The sequence below is a fragment of the Aplidium turbinatum genome, chromosome 6 (genome assembly GCF_918807975.1).
Source record: "Aplidium turbinatum chromosome 6, kaAplTurb1.1, whole genome shotgun sequence".
NCBI lineage: Eukaryota > Metazoa > Chordata > Ascidiacea > Aplousobranchia > Polyclinidae > Aplidium > Aplidium turbinatum.
Window position 1 is genome coordinate 17,319,495 of NC_137477.1, and position 21,240 is coordinate 17,340,734.

Consider the following 21,240-nt stretch of genomic DNA (forward strand, 5'->3'; position numbering starts at 1 on the left):
TTACCTAGAAAATATTTTTAACTTTTAAAGTCTGGCTTAGCTTTATTTGGGTAGACAATAGCTTGTGCTTTCCAGCAATGGTTCAATTGTAAAAATCGAAGCAGAAACAAGCAAGTTACAACTAATTTAATAAAACCATATAATGATCACAGACCTGGGGAGACTTGTATACTTGCTTCGATTCGGATATGCAACGAGTCATCGGGCGCTTTTTGCTTGTGTTTGAAGCCCAGTTGCTCGCTTTGTGAAAAAGCTATCAACCTCAACTTTTGCTTGTAAATAGACAGAGATATGTTCTTTAGATTAGCGTTTATTAAATGCTTGTATCTTTAAAGTTATTTTTCGTATAAATGGTTAAACTCGGTCAAGTTCAACTCTTTACCTAGGAAATATTTTTAACTTTTAGGGTTTGGCTTAGCTTTATTTGGGTAGACGATAGCTTGTGCTTTCCAGCAATGGTTCAATTGTAAAAATCAAAGCAGAAACAAGCAACTTACAACTAATTTAATAAAGACATATAATGATCGCAGACCTGGGGAGACTTGTATACTTGCTTCGATTCGGAAATGCAACGAGTCATCGGGCGCTATTTGCTTGTGTTTGAAGCCCAGTTGCTCGCTTTGTGAAAAAGCTATCAACCTCAACTGTTGCTTGTAAATAGACAGAGATATGTTCTTTAAATTAGCGTTTATTAAATGCTGGTATCTTTGAAGGTATTTTTCGTATAAATGGTTAAACTCGGTCAAGTTCAACTCTTTACCTAAGAAATATTTTTAATTTTTAGGGTCTGGCTTAGCTTTATTTGGGTAGACGATAGCTTGTGCTTTCCAGCAATGGTTCAATTGTAAAAAGCGAAGCAGAAACGACAGAGATATGTTCTTGATTAAATGCTGGTATCTTTAGAAGTATTCTTCGGATAAATAGTTAAACTTGGTCAAGTTTAACTCTTTTCTAAGGAGATATGTGGTGTTTTTCGGGCCTGTGTTACATTGCTTTGCATAGGTGAGATCTTCTGCTTTGCAGGGCTGGTTCAATTGTAAAAATTGAAGCAGAAACAAGCAAATCACAACTAATTTACTAAAGGCGGACACTTGCATGCTTTTTATCATCATGATTGACTGATTTCACCCCACTTTTGTACTATTTTTTTGGTGGAAATGGTTCAATTGTAAAAATTGAAGCAGAAACAAGCAAATCACATCTAATTTACTAAAGGCGGACACTTGCATGGTTTTTATCGTCATGATTGACTGATTTCACCCCATTTTTGTACTATTTTTTTGGTGGATACCTCCTCCATGACGTCATCGCCTTTTTAACCAAGTGGAAAGCTTGTAAACCAGCTCCTAAACTGTAATCAGCGATTTCGTTTTTTTTTAATTTTTTCTCGCGATCTTTTCAGGGTACGAACTGACTGTACGAATGGTTCAAGGTACGAACTAGGTTGCACCCTTTTTCCACGATCAGGTGTTGCCAGAGTTAGGATTAAAGTTAGGAAGGGTTAAGGTAAGGGTTAGAGTTAGGAAAAAGATTAGGGTTTTGATCTTCCCAGGACTAAACAAAAATTTCCAAAATACAAGTTTTTGTTTTCAACAGCTTTAAACTTTTCTCAAATTAGCGCAGAATTCCTTATCTGGCAACACTATTGAGGCTATTATTACACTATATAGTGTAAATATAGCCACAGCCTATTTTTATTTGTTTTACTGTATATTATCTATTTCCAGCCTCATGAATTGGCCATATTGATGATTTGACCATGGAGATTGTAGAGGCAATGTGTGCTTGTACGGTAACTGTCCTGATCTAGTGCTTGTTTTGGACCATGAAAATTTTTTCATGTCTGCACAACTGACAACTGTGTACGCAGACTTCCAAATTATGAATAATCACATATTACCAGTTCTTCTTTGCTCCTGTGTTGTCTTTATGATTATGATATACCGGCATAGGCGTCGAAATAGGGTGGGCTGGGTGGGCGACGCCCACCCCGGCTGTCAAACGAGGGTGGGCAAAATATGTTTTGCCCACCCTGTTTTCATGATACTTATATTTCTGTTTTTGTTAAAACGCTGAATTATCCAACCAACTGCAGCGCAACTGCTTGTTTTACGCTATGTATGTCGCTTGGTATCCGACAGAACAAAGCAATTCCGCAACAATGCTGCGTTCAAAAAAATGTGTTTGGGCACGATTTGATATCAAGGCAATATCATACGCTGTACAACCGCCGAACTCATCTCTCTCTCTCTCTCTCTCTTGGGATATCACATGTTGAAAACCTGTCTAGAGCAGAAATCCAAGACAATTAGAATCCGCGTGGCCTAGCTTTTCATGGTGATCGAAATTGCGCTGACAAGTGTGTCTGTATTTGAAACGCTAAATCGGATACGAGGATTCATCGCACTCCTCTCTTCTAAAAGCATATGTCGTACGTTTCCTCAATTTACATATTGAATATCGTCGCAGTTAAAAACAAAAATCAGCATCCGCAAACCATTTTCGGTACTCACTGCATTGTTGTTGCTACGGCAACTGCCACACGCTGACAATTCCTGGTGAGAAAAAAACATGTTTGATCTTTTCTTCAAATGGTCCCACTTTCGTTACCCCACAATCAAACTTCAGTTCCGGGTCAGTGTAACGGAATATGAATATGACATCACAATGAACATGACAATAAAATAACCGATACAAACTAAAGACGTACTGAAACAGTTGCTTTTTACAAATCTTTCTTTACAAACTTGTTGCTGGGTATAAATTTGGGCACCGCGCGATGTTGTCATTTCATTATTGAAAAGTTAAACATGAAGCAAAGTCAAACATCTATTCGCGCATTCTTAAAGCTAGCTTCCAAAAGGCGTCGAGATGATAACGCTGAACAAGCCACGTCCAGCACGAATGAACGTAGAGATGACATTGATGAAGAAACCAGTGCTTCGAGGATGGACACTGGACAGTGGTGAAGTCAATGTCTGCAGATTGATTTACCATCAGTCCCACTGGTCCGTCGCACTTCCGCTGAAGGAGAAACTGAGAATTTCTTCGTGAATCTGTTCAAAAGTGTTTTTAAAACCGCGGCAAGCTCTCTTCTTCGTTGTTATCAGTCACGTCCGCTGCAGGTTTCGAATGCATTGCGACGCCTTCTGGAAGATCCAGAGGTGACCCGTGCAGAAATGGAAGATGTAAGCTTGTTTTATGGCAACTGGAATATGGCAGACGTTGTGTGAAAGCGCCAGCTTCTGTTTGCTCGATGCAAAAGACTTACCGACCAATCTCAGTGCATAAAGTTTGTGAATAAATCCGCAAAAATTCTGCTTTAGCCGACATGTCACCAAATTTCATCTCAGCATTGAAAACTTACATTGTTTTACCAAGTTCTGCGTGGAGCATTTTCCGCAGATTGAAAACATATATCTGCGTTTTCACACAAACGCAGCAGCGCTTGAATGACCTGGCAATTTTGAACACCCATCGTGAACATGCTAAGGCTCTTGATCTCGCCGAAGTAGGCTATAACAGAAGTTACCAAATTTATAAATCAACAACTGGTATAATTGGTAAAGGTTTCTTGTGCTTGGTCAACATACCACAACATACATAGGTATTAGGGTGGCCAAAAAAAATGGAAATTTTTTATTTTTGTTTGCACACCCTCTCATTTGAGGAGGATTCATGAAAAAATGACACTGTGAAAATTTGAAGTGAATCCGACAAGAGGAAGTGCTCTCCCACCGACCTCTAAATTTGCTTTCTTTGGCATAATTCATCAAAATTCCTTGAATATGTGACGTAATTCTTTTTTGACTTATCTACATTGCAGTTGCAGCATTTTTGTGTTAACCATTGTTTTACTCTGAATTTATGATATAATAAGTGTTTCCACATGCAGAAAAACAGAAATAATGCACAAAATAGATCACATTAACAAGCGTTTGGAGTGAAATTACATGCACTGAACTTTAGCGAAAACCGTATAAAAGTACGTTCACCAGTCACAATCGCAACGCTTCAGGTGATAACACATTGCCCAGAAAAAGCAAAAGAAATGTTTGTAAAGAGTCAAGCCATTGATTTTATTTAATGGAGCTGTTGGCACGTTGGCGTTTACTTGCACTTGTTGGAAGCAGCTTTCTGTGGTGCTCGATCACCTGATAGAGGAGCTGGCGCTGTTGTTCATTTTCCGTAAGGACTTCATTGAAGTCAGTAGCTAATTTGACTGCCCAGTGCCCGCTCTGCACAATCATTGACGACTTTGAGATCATGGCATGCAAGAACTAGCAGCCTTCGATTAAATGCCTGCTGCATGACAGTGATAGCTCCAGTGTGGATTCCCGTATTGCTTGATGTCATGTCAAAACAAAGTGCAGCTAAGTGCTCTGCTACAACTCGTGTATGAATTCCACTACTTTTTGGCCCATTAGTGATCCCGTTCCAACAGGCAGCTTCGGAATGCCAAGCAGTATCTCAACATGCATACCAGAAACTACAATGGCCAAAGATTCGCACTTTGTGCCATTGGCATTAGTCAAATATTTACCATGAAAATGAACAACAAGTGGAACTGTAACTGTTGGTTTAAATTTTTGCAGCACTGCAGCTGCCAGGCTTTCACATGAGGTGTTTCGAGCATTCATGACAGAGGAATGTGACATTGTCAATTCATTTATATCAATTCCAGCTGCAGCAAGAGCAGGAGTGACGATCATCATTGCTTGACGACTTGATGTTATAGTTCTGTTCAGTGCTGCATTAAACAGTGGATTATCGATAATGCAGCGTTTTGATAATGGCTGCTCCTACTGGGTTTTCTTTTGTTTTGGTGTTATTTGGATTTACGGTGCAAACAGTGGGTCACTGGAAGAATCTTCATCATTTGCTAATCATTTTCAGATGAGAAAGCAGCAGCACTTGATGGTACTGGATCAATGCGATTTCCGTTGCGTCTCTGTTCATCATCTTTGCGCTTTCTATACTTTGCAGCAGCTTGCCGATGCATTGGGTCCTCTGTTGTCATCAGTATCTGTCATGCACCACCTTGGTCTATCAAAAACTGGCAATCTTCTGGTATTGTTATGCGGCATTCCCAGTTAGCATGTGCAATATCAAATAATGCACTTAAGCTCTGGGTGAAGTCAGCTTCTGAGGTCAGCTGGGAAGCTGAATTTCGCCTCCCTTTGTGCTTTGATTCTCTTATATGCTCTAGACGGATGCGTTTTAGTTTGGTAACAACGTGAGTCTTTGCAGTGGTAGCGATATTAGCTTTCACTCACAAGAACTGTACTGCAAGCAAGTGGCAGTGTAACCTTATTGATCTTCATCTCGTAGAACCACACCCCATACAGGCAGCTGACATAGCCCCTCAAGGGAGTCAACACTAGAGAGGGGGTGTCCATTTGTTGACTCTCTTGAGGGCCATGTCAGCTGCCTGTATGGGGTGTGGTTCTTCGCCGTCTACTACGAGATGAAGGTCAATAAGATTACACTGCCACTTGCATGCAGTACAGTTGCAGATGAAGTAATATTAACTACTACCATCTATGCCACTTTTTGGTTTGCAGCACCTTCATCAATATCTGCCCCTACAAATGACCTAGCAATGTTACAGCTCACAGAGGATTAGAAAGAGGTTGACAATGTAATTTCTCAAGTGGCAAAAAAAAGTTGAGGTTGCGCTTGCGGTACATCAGTGAGGATCTTGCTGCACTGCCTTTATTCAGTGATAATAACACAGATGATGAAAAGAAGGCAATCGTTAATGCTCTTAAGAAAGACCCATTTCCAGAAGATGTTCGTCGTGTTGCCCCAAACAAAATTGTCAAGTTTTAACGTCTCTCTTTGGCACAGTTTGTAACATAGCGTTCACTTAACCTTTTCGAGTCACTGCTTCTGTTGACACATGGCGTGATCGTGATGATTATAAAGAAGCATGCAAAGTTTGGCGTCATCTCAAAGCCGTCAATGATTGTGCAGAGCGGGCAGTCAAATTAGCTACTGACTTCAATGAAGTCCATACAAAAAATGAACAACAGCGCCAGCTCCTCTATCAAGTGGTCAAGCACCACAGAAAGCTGCTTCCAACAAGTGCAATAAAGTCAACCAATGGCTTGACTCTTTACAAACATTTCTCTTGCAATTTCTGGGCAATGTGTTGTCACATGAAGTGTTGCGATCGTGACTGGTGAACGTACTTTTATGCGGTTTTAGCTAAAGTTTAGTGCATTTTATTTCATACCAAACGCTTGTTAATGTGATCTATTTTGTGTATTATTTCTGTTTTTCTGCATGTGGAAACACTTATTATATCATAAATTCAGAGTAAAACAATGGTTTACACAAAAATGCTGCAACTGCAATGTAAATAAGTCAAAAAATAATTACGTCACATATTCAAGGAATTTTGACGAATTATGCCAAAGAAAGCAAACTTTGAGGTCGGTGGGAGAGCACTTCCTCTTGTCGGATTCACTTCAAATTTTCACAGTGTCATTTTTTCATGAATCCTCCTCAAATGAGAGGGTGTGCAAACAAAAATAAAAAATTTCCATTTTTTTTGGCCACCCTAAATTAGGTATGTCTGTCTTCCCCTATAGCTCAGTTGGTTAGCGTGTGACTTCTGGAACGAAGAAGCTTCCAGATCAAGCAACGCTAGTTCGACTCTCGGTGTGTGCGCTTGAGCAATGCACATTAAGAACTGCTTTCCATTCAGCGGCATGTAATGGATGGAATAATTTCCCAGCAACAACAGTTCATCAATCGGGAACTTCATTCTGTCAATCTTGGTAACTGGCCCTGCATCAAGAGCCTTCCTACAAGTATGCGAAACTACCAGGAATAACCTATCCAGGCTTTGTCAATCCGAGGATAAAGATTCAAAAATCAAACCAGGTACCGTATGGCTACATGAATGTAACCACTTCTTTAATACAGGTGCTGCTAGATATTGCAAAACAACACAGTGTACCGGTATTGTTTTATTTAACAGCTAAAATGGATAAACTGTCCCTCAATGAAATGGTAAGTTTTAGATTACATTTTAAGTGTTTTAAAAATAAGACAGTCATACTGTGTGAGATCTTATTACTGAATATTGCTGTTTGAAACCACTGGTTGTTTTTGTAGTGTCTGCTACTATTCGGCTAGTCCGATTCGGCTGCAGTCTTTTTCGGCTGGTTTGTGGATTACAGTTCAGGATTATGGTTGGATTTGCAAAAATTTGTCGAGTAGGGAACTAGCCGAGAAAGACTGTACCCGAACAGGGAACTAGCCGAATCGGACTAGCCGAATTGGACCAGCCGAATCGGACCAGCCGAATCGGACTAGCTGAATCGGACTAGCCGAAACCGGCCATTCCGGTTTTTGTAGGATGCAACCTAGCTCGTACTCTGAACAGTTCGTATCCTAAAAAGATCGAGAGAAAAAATTAAAAAAGTCGCTGATTGCAGTTTTCGCAAACATTTTAAAATTTCCCCTCTGAAAAGATCGAGAGAAAAAATAGCACAAAGCCGAAGTCGCTGATCGCAGTTTCTCCAAACAAACAAAAACTCTCAGGATCATTACCAGAAATTTTAAAATGTTTGCGGAAACCCCGATCTCTTTTTTTTATCTCAACCCTAACCCTTTTAAAATGTTTGCTGAAACTGCGATCAGCGACTTCGGCAAACTCTTAGGATCATTACCGGAAATTTTAAATGTTTGCGGAAACTACGGAAAAACTGCGATCAGCGACTTAGGCTTTGTTCTAATATTTTTTTCTATCGATCTTTTAAGCTTGTTTGTTTGTGGAAACTGTGATCAGCAACTTCGGCTTTTTTTAATTTTTTTTCTCGATCTTTTCCTAACCCTAACTCTTTTAACCCGTTAAGTGCGTAATTAATTTTTCGAAACTCTCCTTACTGTGCGTATTTAATTTCATCACTCGCAGTATTTTTCGTCGCATTATTGCTTGCTAGGATATTGGCAAACCCCCATGATGCAGCACAATACGCTTTTGTTCAATTTCCTTATGTGTCTATTGCTTTTAATTTTTCATCGACTATTGCGGAGAAGTCTCCGTCTGGACTATTGTTTTCTGGTGTAGTCGCATTACTCTCAAGTGATTATACCTTTCACCATTGTGAAATTATTCAACTAGTTGTTTATTATGAAGAAAAAAATACATCAGTTCACAGAACAGAATAATTTCTAAGCATTTGTAGGACACTAAACAACGGAATGGCCCGTTTCGGCGAGTCCGATTCGGCGAGTCCGATTCGGCGAGTCCGATTCGGCGAGTCCGATTCGACTAGTCCGATTCGGCGAGTTCTCTATTCGGCGAGTGCCCTATTCGGCGAGTTTTTGAAATTTTTAAAAGGAAATTATCGGGTACTGTAGCCTAATTGCAATTGCCGTTTTTACATCGTTTTAACGTCGCTAAACGTTGAAATCGTGCAGAAAGGAATAAAAATATAATGTTTGAACTATTAAATTAAAATTCGTCATGTCAGTTCAGTTATTTTTATTTTTGACCATCATATCAAAAACAATACACGTCAACATAGCAAAGGTAGAAGTGACAAAACGCGAACGTTAAAACGTGCTTGAATTCGTCATGTCAGTTCAGTTATTTTTATTTTTGACCATCATATCAAAAACAATACACGTCAACATAGTAAAGGTAGAAGCGACAAAACGCGAACGTTAAAACGTGCTTGTGACCGAAGTAAGTTATTGAGTTGAAAGAAGTTTGGCAAGGTTGCATCACCTTCAGAAAAATTTAAGATATAAAGGAAAAATAAAACAAAGACAATGTTACAAAAAAAATAATGTTTATGTATATAAGTTAGTACTTTTGAATAGTTAAAATCATAGGCGCCTAACTATTTTTTTGGCCGTGGGGGCGAAAGCGTGTTTCATCAGCAGCAACGTAAATTCAGCGAAATGTCACGCAGATGGATGACGTAATTATGTGGTCACACTAGGATTGCTTTTATTGCCACACTCTGAGTTATCGCTACGTTCGACCTACCGTTAATTATTATAAACAAAGCTCGACCAAAACACATGCTATGCATCTGCGTTGGCTAGCGGTTGATGGACTGCGACTCTTTAAGCTAAGCGCAACATAAAGTTTAGCAATGAACTAGATTTATTAGCATGAAACAAGAGACGAAAAGGTTTACTAAAAGGTATATTGTAAATGGAATGAAAATACTAACTTGATCATATGCTTGAAAATATACCTGTTGAAAGCAAAATCATTCATGTTTACATCAATTCAACAGCACGTCACCTTTAATAAATTTAAAAGTTGCTGACATCCGTATACAGCCCTTGAAAAATAGTTGCAGAGAGACGTTTGATTAAGTTTTCGTCTTGACATTGCTCCCTTTTCACTACAATATCACAACTTATGGCTGACCAGTAGGGTGATGACTAAAAAAAAATTTTTTTGCCTGCTATGGGAATCGATGAAATTTTTTATGTGTACCAAGAATGTGAAATTTTTTTTTTGAAAATTTTTCAAAAACCTCCCCCACCAATTGATATTTCTGACGTCACTTGGGTACATTTCAGGGTTCAATAAGGTTAAAAATTTTTAATTAGTGTAACTTCAAGAATTCTTAAGCGATTTCGGTAAATTTTTTTGTCAATAAGCTTATTTTAAATGCTGAGGAGGTTTATTGTTACTTTATTTTGATATATTTTTGTCACTAGAGGGCACTAGTGCTTTATATCTGAACTGATAGCCTATAAAGCTAGACCAGACATGAGTTTTTAATAGCATTGGAAGTTGCTAATAATTTAAAAGAATAATTGAAATCATTTGATCTGTTAATTATTAGCAGCTTGTTGCACTGTACATAAAATCTTGAAAGTGTAGCCTAGTCTATTTAATGGGCCTATATCATGCAATTTAGGGCCCTATCATGCAATTGAATTCAAGTTAGCCTAGTTATCGGGTTAGTTTTTTAGTTACCAGTAGGCTATTGGGTTTTGGAGTTGGGGCTGCTTAACTGGTTGTTTTGGATTGCATATCATGAGTCCAGCAAAGATGGCGATTCTGAAAGTGACAGGGCCTTCAGTGATTTCGAGAGCACAATATCAGAAGAAGAAGAAGGTGGGTTTGAAAAGAAGATGAGATCGTCAACATTGTCAGCAACAAAAATGGTGGTTCGCCATTCTTTGTCCACGCACGAAGCATCGGGTGTGTGCTCCACTCTGAATGAAGAAGTGGTTACTCTCCCTACTCCATCGCAGTCTGGCATGTGACGTAGTGTTATAAGAGCTGGAAACAACAAAAATGATAAAATAAAGTTGCTGTTAAAAGAAGGAAAATATTACTGTGTCCACTTTGATGGAAAAAAGCTGTCTGGGGAGGAGTTTCAGGTGGTTTGCCTCCAAAGAGAAACAAATGAGGTCAAACTTGGAATACTTAAGTGCAAAAGTGGTTCTGCTCAAGATATTTATAATGAATTGGAACGAATTTTGAATGAATATGAAACCTGGTCCAGTATCAAAATGATTATTTGTGACACAACCGCTGTGAATAGACCTACTGGTCGACTAAATGGTATAGTGGTGAAATTACAAACAAAAATGGTAGAGATGGGACTGGATCGACCACAATATATTGGTTGTCAACACCATATACTGAACAGAATTCTGAAGCATGTCTTGGATTTCTTTGTCAGCAAACATTCCACCAAACCAACTCTGAATTACAAGTTTATTGATAATATTTCCGAAAGATATGAAGAATTGCAGAGATATTACAGTGGAGAAGTTTGTGTCAACATCAATGAAAATCCTGGTTGGAGAGATGACTTTAAATTCTTATATGAGCTGCGTCGTTCTTTATAATTGTATAAGGTGAGCTAAAATTTGAACATGCTGTGCTGTAAGATTACTAAAGAATTTCTAATAAATCAATTTAAAATTCATAATTTTACAGTTGCATCATGTTTTTCCTCAAATAAAATGGAGAAAACTATCTTCTTTGCACAATGCTAGATGGAATTCACGAACAATTTATACTTTAATTGCATACTTCTTGATCCCACAATGGAGAGGAAAATTAGAAATCCCATGTCACTTTATTGCTAATGGATGGCAAGAGCAATGGTTTTCTAACCAAAGATACTCAGAGGAGGCATACCCAAAATTGTTATTGGCTGTTGAAGGAATCAAAGTAGGTAAAACTAGTGTTTAACCTTATTGAACCCTGATATTTTGAAGTAACTTTGTGGTACCGGTACTATTTATATCATAAAAGCATCATCCTCGTCAAATTTGTAGCCTACTCTTGAATAGCCAAAACAATGTTTATGAAATAGTTCAAGGTTATACCGGACTACCAATACCAACAGTAAATTAGGCTTTAACAAATATGTTTTATGTTAAGTGTAACGGTGCACTGAAATGCTTGAAAACACATTGGAACCAGGATTGCTCTGTTCTCGACATCCTTCGCTCGAATATGATTGCTGAAAGAGCTGTTAAGCTGATTGAAGAACTCCATAAGTGCACCAAAGAAAAATATTTGAGTGTGAAATTTGTTGCATGCAACAAATTGTAAAGCTGTTAAGGACAAAGTATTGTGTGTATTAATACTTTGTGCACCTGTACTGCATCTAAATGATTTTGTCACAATAATACAATTTGCCATTCATATTACTAAGTAACTGATTGTGAGTCATGTGTAGTACATTAGGAAAATAAGTAGAGTAATTTTTACTGATTATATTGAAACATTGCAAAAGAACTTGGAAATATACGATAAATTTGGGTATCATGCAGTCGATTTGAGGATTTTGCAAGTTTTACACAAAAAAAAACAAATTACTGCCATCTAGTGATAAAAATGCAACAACTAACAAACTACCAAGTCACCCAGTATCAAAAATAAACCATCTGACAAAAAAATTTGTCGAAATCGCTTAAGAATTCTTGAAGTTACACTAATTAAAAATTTTCCGCTAGAGGCGCTGTTGCGAAAAATAATGACAAAAAGGGTAAAATCTCTGGACCCCCTTGACTTTTTTCGACAATTTTTTTTTTTAAATCTGCACCATACTGTGGGCCACCTTTTTAGTATGGTAAGGAGTCTGTAACAAGTTTAAACAATGCATGAGGAGTAAAAAAGGAGAAAAATGTACCCAAGTGACGTCAGAAATATCAATTGGTGGGGGAGGTTTTTGAAAAATTTTCAAAAAAAAATTTCACATTCTTGGTACACATAAAAAAGTTCATCGTTTCCCATAGCAGGCGTTTTCGATTTCCTCAAAAAAAAATTTAGTCATCACCCTACTGACCAGCTTTCAAGTTTCATTTCGCTGTAATACGCCCGTTTTCGTGTTGCAGATGAAACAAAACATGCGCATATTCCCCCGCCTTTGATCGGGTTTCTATGGCAACGGACGTGTGTGCGCCATGCAGTTTGCGCGAGGCCGTTGTTGTGTTGATTATGCCGCTTGTGCGACTGTGGGCAGTGCGGTTTGTACCAGCCCTTGTTACGTTGGTTAGTGGTAACCTCGGGCCGAGACTTCAAGTTCATTTTCACAGCAACCGATTCACTGCCGCGACAATTCTCTGCAGAGGTTTCGACTTTCGAAAGCGACAACGAGGCTGTTTGCAAGCGCATTAAGTTAAACGCACGCTGCGTCAACGTAGCAAATTATGTTGTTTTTGGGTGCATTCAACATCTGATGACATTGAATCGACGCAAAATGGTAGATTTTTGCTATGTCACAGGCAGCATAATCAGTCATTTTTACATTGATTCAACGTCTGCAGACGTTAAATCAACGTAAAATGACAGATTTTTTTGTCTGGGGTGGGATTGTAGCATCGCTACTCGTTCTAGTGATTACTGCGAAGCTGTTGCGGTTTGCATTTAAAAATGTTTCCCTGCTGCCGATCGCTAGTTCATCTATTGTTTTATGTATCAATGCCGCATGAAAAGTTGCTCCCACGCGGAAATATGCGTGGGGGCCTGGCCACCACGGCTTAGGCGCCTATGGTTAAAATGATTAGTTTGGATCAACAAATGTGTGACCTACACTCCTACAGCTTAGATTGAAAGGAAATTATCGGGTAAACATTCAACGTCGCTAAACGTTGAAATCGTGTAGAAAAGGGAGCTTTTGCTGACTAGGATACTTTGAAACTGAGAAACATTCACAGAAGCCCTACGATACGTTGCATTTATAAGATAATGTATTCAGACGTTGAATCAATGTACAAATGAAATATTATGCTAAATGGGTTCTTGGAACAAATCGCAGGGCTTCTGTGAATGTTTCTCAGTTTCAAAGTATCCTAGTCAGCAAAAGCTCCCTTTTCTACACGATTTCAACGTTTAGCGACGTTAACACGATAGGCCACACATTTGTTTAGCCTTTTCATTCTGTTACTACAATGTAAAAATGAACTGTGTTCTTGGAACATTTTTTTGCTGGTCGGGATAACTAGGCTACGGTACCCGATAATTTCCTTTCAATCCAAGCTGTAGGCCATACATTTGTTGGTCCAAACTAATCATTTTAACTATTCAAAAGTACTAACTTATAGACATAAACATGATCTATTTTTTTTGTAACATTTTCTTTGTTTTATTTTTCCTTCATATCTTAAATTTTTCTGAAAGTGTTGCGACCGTGCCAAATTTCTTTCAGCTCAATAACTTACTTCGGTCACAAGCACGTTTTAACGTTCGCGTTTTGTCGCTTCTACCTTTTTCTACACCTTTGCTATGTTGACGTGTATTGTTTTTGATATCATGATCAGAAAGAAAAACAACTGAACGGACATGACGAATTCAAGCACGTTTTAACGTTCGCGTTTTGTCGCTTCTACCTTTGCTATGTTGACGTGTATTGTTTTTGATATGATGGTCAGAAATAAAAACAACTGAACTGACATGACGAATTTTAATTTAATAGTTCAAACATTATCTTTTTATTCCTTTCTGCACGATTTCAACGTTTAGCGACGTTAAAACGATGTAAAAACGGCAATTATAATTAGGCTACGGTACCCGATAATTTCCTTTCAAAAATTTCAAAAACTCGCCGAATAGGGAACTCGCCGAATCGGACTAGTCGAATCGGACTCGCCGAATAGTAACAGACCCCTAAACAAAGTACACGTAGGCTAAGTTTAATTTGGAAATATTCAAACCGTATCATTTTATGAGGCTTGTCCTAACATTAGCAGCAACACAAAACCCTATTGTTTTGTTGACTATATGTTACAAAATATGTTTTCGAACACAACAAAATATTTCTGAAACTGCTTACAACATTAGGCTACATCAAAATGACTTCACACTGACTGAACGCGCATGCTGACGAGTCAAGGTGTTATACAATACAAAAGGTTATACAAGGTAACTGCATCAAAATGGGTTATACACTAGGGTGTTTCATTTTTTCACCATTTTTGAAATTCAAAATGCCTGGGGTCCCATCTGGTGGTATTTGGGGTAAAAAGTTTACACCCCAAATTTTTTTCAATTATGACGTCATATTGAGGTGGTCCACGAGGTTTGAAATTTTTGGGCTTCAAAATCTCGAAATTTGGCCGTATCTCCGGAACCGCTCATCATAGATCGACAAAATTAGTATCAAAATGCGCAGAAGGGTCGGTTTCCTATACCTGATGTAAAGAATATTAAGGTCTATCTGCTTCAAAAAAAAAGTTATTTCAAAAAATCTGATTTTCGGTGTATTTTCTCCTGATGAACAGAGATCAGGTGATCAAGATAAAAGTTTTTCTGTATTTTTCTATCTTGGTAGCTGCTATTGCGTAATAATAGTCCTTGTTCGTTTTGCAAGAGATGAAATGGTAATTTGAAGGTACCGGTATTACAGTACTATTATAATATTAATGTAACTGTTGAGGAAGAGGTAGGCTATGCTGCTCACCTGCTTTAGATTAAGTGTCATTATGGCATTAAGGTCAGGTATTAGTAAGTTGATGCAAAACTTCAAGGTATTGGAGATAAATGTGCTTCCCCTGAATTCAGACATAGTCAGTCACTATTTTTACTTGAGGAAGAAAGTAGCCGAAACTAATCCTGAGTTTTTTAAGAAAATACCTCATTTCCAAAATGTAAAAGATGAACTGCTGAAAGATGTAGTTGGCATATGGAACAAAGCTGGTCTTCCAGTGCTTAGCAAACAGAGAAACCTAGCACTTCTAGCATACAATCTGCCAAAGCATCGGCACTACTATGTTTGAAACAGAGAAAAAGAAATGAAGTAGCTAGATGTCTACACAGTAGCGAAAGCGACTCTGATGGTGACATGAATTGGGAAGATGATAAGGAATACGAGCCTCTGAAACCAGCTGTTTGGGGAAAAGTGTACAAGAAAGTATATTATTTTTCCATAAATGATAGAAGTTGTGTACTTGCTGATCGTAGGATGACTTCGGTACCCCAGCAGTCAGATCTTATGAGGTCGGTTCTTGGAAAAGATCAAGTAGCTGCAATGCTGCATCACCTTCGACAGTATACCGCCAACGACAAAAAAACGAGAGAAAAATCTCTGATGGAAAGTGAGAACCTTCTCAACTCAGCTTCTGCCATGCAGTTATGTTATGATGGGCGCGTTGTCGATAAAATAGATCGATACGTTTTCTTGGGCCAACTTGTTGATGATAATGGCATGAAGCACGAAAGTGTGCTTGCTGTTAAATCTTTTCCTAAAAGTGTGTTGGTCACTGCAGAACTGATTTTTGGCACCATCATCCAGGAGGCTTGCAGAGTTCACCTATCCCAAGTATATTCAGTCATGGCTGATACGACTGCTCTCAACACGGAAAAAAGTCCGGAGTCAATACTCGACTGGTCAATTATTTTAATAATGAAGTTGGTCATGATATTCATACCCTTTAATGCATGTTCTACATAAACGAAATATATCTTTCCCATGTCATTTCTTTTGTGGACGGTGCCAAGAAGAGTCCCGGAGCAATGCAACATGAGGCTTTGCTTAACCAGATAGCAAGACTAGGCAAGCCCAGTACTGAAACCTTAACACCAACTATTATTCCGCAATAACAGCTTCTCAGAGTGCAAAAATACAGAAAAACTTTTATCTTGATCACCTGATCTCTGTTCATCAGGAGAAAATACACCGAAAATCAGATTTTTTGTAATAACTTTTTTTCTGAAGCAGATAGACCTTAATATTCTCTACATCAGGTATAGGAAACCGACCCTTCTGCGCATTTTGATATTAATTTTGTCGATCTATGATGAGCGGTTCCGGAGATACGGCCAAATTTCGAGATTTTGAGGCCCAAAAATTTCAAACCTCGTGGACCACCTCAATATGACGTCATAATTGAAAAAAATTTGGGGTGTAAACTTTTTTCCCCAAATACCACCAGATGGGACCCCAGGCATTTTGAATTTCAAAAATGGTGAAAAAATGAAACACCCTATTATACACTGTTTGGATAACACCTTTTGATGCAGTTACCTTTGATTCTCGTGGAGCCTATCGTTGAGTTTGAGCTAGTCAGAAGTACTGTGCAGTTTTTGTATTTTCCTGTTTATAGATTTAGTTAACCATTGTATTTTATTCACGATTTCTTTCTATCTCTTACCAGGAAAAAGACTTGGAAAGATTCAATGACGTAGTTTTAATGGGTCAACCGAAAAGCAGTCAATTAAACGTCGAATAATTCTACTAGCGAAATGATAATCTGACTTCTTGAAGAACTTTAACGAACGGCTTCTCAAATAACTCTAATTTCTGCATCAACTACCAATCCACAACTCATAGCACAACTCTCATAACCAACTCAATAATAATCATCATAATAATCACCATAATAATAATCTCGGAATCTCAGAAATCTCAGAATAAACATTACACAAACTACACCACTATTTATAGTTGGCTGTTCAGTCCAGTAACTTCGAGAAGGTTACATCATAAAGAACCATCGTTCGGTCACGTAGCATTTAAAAGGTAAACAACAGAAGTCTCTAGAAGGTCACGTCCGCAAGAAGATTCTTACATAATAACGATTTCGCAATCGGACATTTACTGATAAACAACCTTATGACGTCATGACAAACGACGCTCAGAAATCATGAAAAACAACAGAACCTTCTAGATTTGCATGCTTACAGATGATTCTAGAAATACGTTACATAATACAAATTTCTCAATCAGAGGTTACTTCAGGTCATAACCGATAATAACACAACGCACCAGAATTCCATAATGAAAATAGCACATTCGTTGAAGATACAAAGCAAGCCATCGCGAGGCAGTTGCACCTTGATTGTGACATACGCCCCCCCTTAGAATATTGTTGCAAACAATATAACAACACAATCAATACAAAACACACCATAAAACAATTAATTACTCAATAATCAGTTCTCATAAGTCTATCGTTGCATGATCTACCAACGATAGCTTTTCTCAAAACAATAGTCACGTTTTCTGCGAAAGTCTCCAACGTCCTCAACATCTTCAGTGCATCGGCGAGCGAGATGACCCATCTTCCTACATCGGAAACATCTCCTCTCCGGACAGTCCTTGGCGAGATGACCTTCTTTACGACAATTGTAGCAAGCCTTTTCATCAAAAGGGCAGCTCCTGGCTATGTGTCCAATCTCCCCACATCGGTAGCAGTGGTTGTCACGGCAACGTCTGTTTTCCGAATGTCCGCCGTCAGCAACGCACTCCCTGGCGAAGTGTCCGCGTCTACCGCATCTATAGCAAACTCCAAATGGTCGTCGCCTGCCTCTTCTCCTCGGTTCTTCGCGCTCGTAATATCCGTCATCATGAGATCGTTGCTGATTATCTACAGAACAATCTCGAGCAAAGTGACCATTCTTGCCACAAGAATAACAAGTAACTTCAGAATCTCTCTCAAAAACATTTCCGATTATCAGATCAACTAAAGAGTTTTGTAAACATAACGCTTTCACAGTCCCACTACAATACGGAGTTTCGATATATATCATCGCTAACGGTCCTTGGATTGAAGTGGTATCTATCTTTGTCACATGGCCAGTTTTTCCCGTTAATTGACTGTCTTTAACCAAATCTCTCCTCACTATTATACCAGTAGAACCAGAATCACGTAAAACTTTTACCTTTTTGTCTCCAACTTTTCCATCCACTACTGGCAGGTGATCTTCAGGTATTATTTTTCCGCAAACATCTTCATCCGGATTCTCCTCGTCAAGCGTGGGTTCAGGAATCATTAACGCACAACCGCATCGATAAACGTCCGTGTCTTTATCTTTTCCAGACTGATTAGGTAAGGAAAACGACTTGTCCTTGCATTCCTTCGCTTCGTGTCCTTGCCTATTGCAACGATTGCACCACTTCCTCGATTCCTGATGATTTCTGTTAGTCTTCTTCCGGCAGTTAACAGACTTATGACCTAAGCCATTACAATTAAAACAACGTACTTCTCTTGGAACCGCACCTCCTTTAAAATTATTTGTTTGCTCTTCGTCATTATCGCATGACAACGTTTCTTCACTCGACAACTTTTCATCATGAGCAACTAAGTACTGTTTTGCCACACTGGCTATTTCTTCTAGATTCTTTGGACTTCTCTCCATTAAATAAACAGACAGATCTTTTGAACATGAATCTGTGAATTGTTCCTTAACTATAAGGTTTGCCAATCCGTCCAATGATTGTTCGGCCCCCGAAAGTTCAAACCATTTTAACAAAAGGTTTCTTAAACGTTCAATAAATTGACCTGGGCTTTCGTGTTTTTCAGGCTTTGCCTCACGGAATCTTTGACGGTATCCATGCTCGGTAAAATTGTATCGCTTTAACAGAGCTAACTTCAATCTGTCGTAGTTCATGGCTTCTTCTTGCGAAAGTCTTGAATATACATCAAGAGCTTGTCCCGATAATAACATGCTTAGCTGGGTAGCCCACGTCGACTTCTCCAATTTGGCTATTGTAGCATATCTTTCAAATCTTAACAGATAACTATCCAACTCATCTTTTTCTTCAACAAATGATGGCAAATCTGGACGTCTAACTTGCGCCACAATAACATCTCGAGCATTATCATTACTAGAATTAGATCGCTCACCAATGTCCAGCTTTTGTCTTTCTAATTCAAGTTTTAACTTTTCCAATTCATATTGCGCTCTTCTTTCTTCAGCTTCTGCTTCGCGCTGCGCTTGTTTCTCTTCAGCTTCTCGTTGAGCTTGTTTTTCTTCAGCTTCAGCTTCGCGCTGCGCTTGTTTCTCTTCAGCTTCTCGTTGAGCTTGTTTTTCTTCAGCTTCAGCTTCGCGCTGCGCTTGTTTCTCTTCAGCTTCTCGTTGAGCTTGTTTTTCTTCAGCTTCAAGTTGTGCTCGCTTTTCCTCAGCTTCAAGTTCTGCTTTCCTTATTTCACGAGCAGCTCTTCTATCTTCTCTTTCGTCAGCTTCTCGCTGAGCTTTTTGGTCCATTATCTTGTGATACTCTTCCATCACAAACTGAGACTTCTCATTACCAGTCAGCCCCATTCGTTCAGCCATGCTCCCTAAGTCTTCAATCATCTCATGTTTGACAGTATCCGCCATCTTGACATTAATTTATTATTCTTTCAATAAATCTTCGGTATTCTTCGGTTTTTCGGTTAATTTTTTCGGTTTATCCCGGACGAGCCCCCAGAATGTCACGATTTCTTTCTATCTCTTACCAGGAAAAAGACTTGGAAAGATTCAATGACGTAGTTTTAATGGGTCAACCGAAAAGCAGTCAATTAAACGTCGAATAATTCTACTAGCGAAATGATAATCTGACTTCTTGAAGAACTTTAACGAACGGCTTCTCAAATAACTCTAATTTCTGCATCAACTACCAATCCACAACTCATAGCACAACTCTCATAACCAACTCAATAATAATCATCATAATAATCACCATAATAATAATCTCGGAATCTCAGAAATCTCAGAATAAACATTACACAAACTACACCACTATTTATAGTTGGCTGTTCAGTCCAGTAACTTCGAGAAGGTTACATCATAAAGAACCATCGTTCGGTCACGTAGCATTTAAAAGGTAAACAACAGAAGTCTCTAGAAGGTCACGTCCGCAAGAAGATTCTTACATAATAACGATTTCGCAATCGGACATTTACTGATAAACAACCTTATGACGTCATGACAAACGACGCTCAGAAATCATGAAAAACAACAGAACCTTCTAGATTTGCATGCTTACAGATGATTCTAGAAATACGTTACATAATACAAATTTCTCAATCAGAGGTTACTTCAGGTCATAACCGATAATAACACAACGCACCAGAATTCCATAATGAAAATAGCACATTCGTTGAAGATACAAAGCAAGCCATCGCGAGGCAGTTGCACCTTGATTGTGACATAGATGTAGTTAAGTTGTATGTATATTATTCCTGAAGAGGACATCTTGTGATGTCGAAAACGTTCGATATTTAATTGTTGCGTAGTTTTGTGTTTTTTGTAAATATAATAATCTTTAATATGTTAAACTTGATAACGTTGCTCGGCTTCGTATGCCTATGGTTCAACTTTCGTAAAAGCTAAAGCCTTCCCCTCGTGTGAGACTGTGATAGCCTACTCACTGAAGGTTGATGGCGTTTTGACTACCGGTTGGCCTACATGTAGCCTAAGTTACTTTATATTTCTTCAAAACGGTAGTTATGAAAAACCAGAACAAAAATAGGCTCAGTGCTTCATTCACTGGAAAACTTTGGTTTTAACTTTCATGAAATAGGCCTACATAAAATATATTCAAAGACTATGTTTGTCAACTACAACTCAAGACCAGCGGCTAACTAACAAGTCAGCCTTCAAATGCAAACTTTGCACGATATATTAAGGCCTGTATAGTTTATTAAATGCCACCGATTCACGTATAGCCGCGATTTAAACTTTGAAATGTTGGGTCTGCTACTATTCGGCGAGTCCGATTCGACTAGTCCGATTCGGCGAGTTCCCTATTCGGCGAGAGCCCTTTTCGGCGAGAGCCCTATTCGGCGAGTTTTTGAAATTTTTGAAAGGAAATTATCGGGTACCGTAGCCTAATTATAATTGCCGTTTTTACATCGTTTTAACGTCGCTAAACGTTGAAATCGTGCAGAAAGGAATAAAAAGAAAATGTTTGAACTATTAAATTAAAATTCGTCATGTCAGTTCAGTTGTTTTTATTTCTGACCATCATATGAAAAACAATACACGTCAACATAGCAAAGGTAGAAGCGACAAAACGCGAACGTTAA

The 21,240-nt window shown here is 38.6% G+C and overlaps 1 protein-coding gene across 1 annotated transcript in view; it reads left to right on the forward strand.

Moving 5' to 3' along the window:
- The first annotated feature begins 6,912 nt into the window (after nt 1-6,912).
- Nucleotides 6,913-21,240, forward strand: part of LOC145772185 (galectin-9-like) — a 24,257-nt gene continuing 9,929 nt past the window's right edge. Inside the window, exon 1 of the mRNA XM_082584033.1 lies at nt 6,913-7,020. Within this exon, the coding sequence (XP_082440159.1) occupies nt 6,994-7,020 (27 nt within the window). The 5' untranslated portion in view covers nt 6,913-6,993. The remainder of the gene's footprint in view (nt 7,021-21,240) is intronic.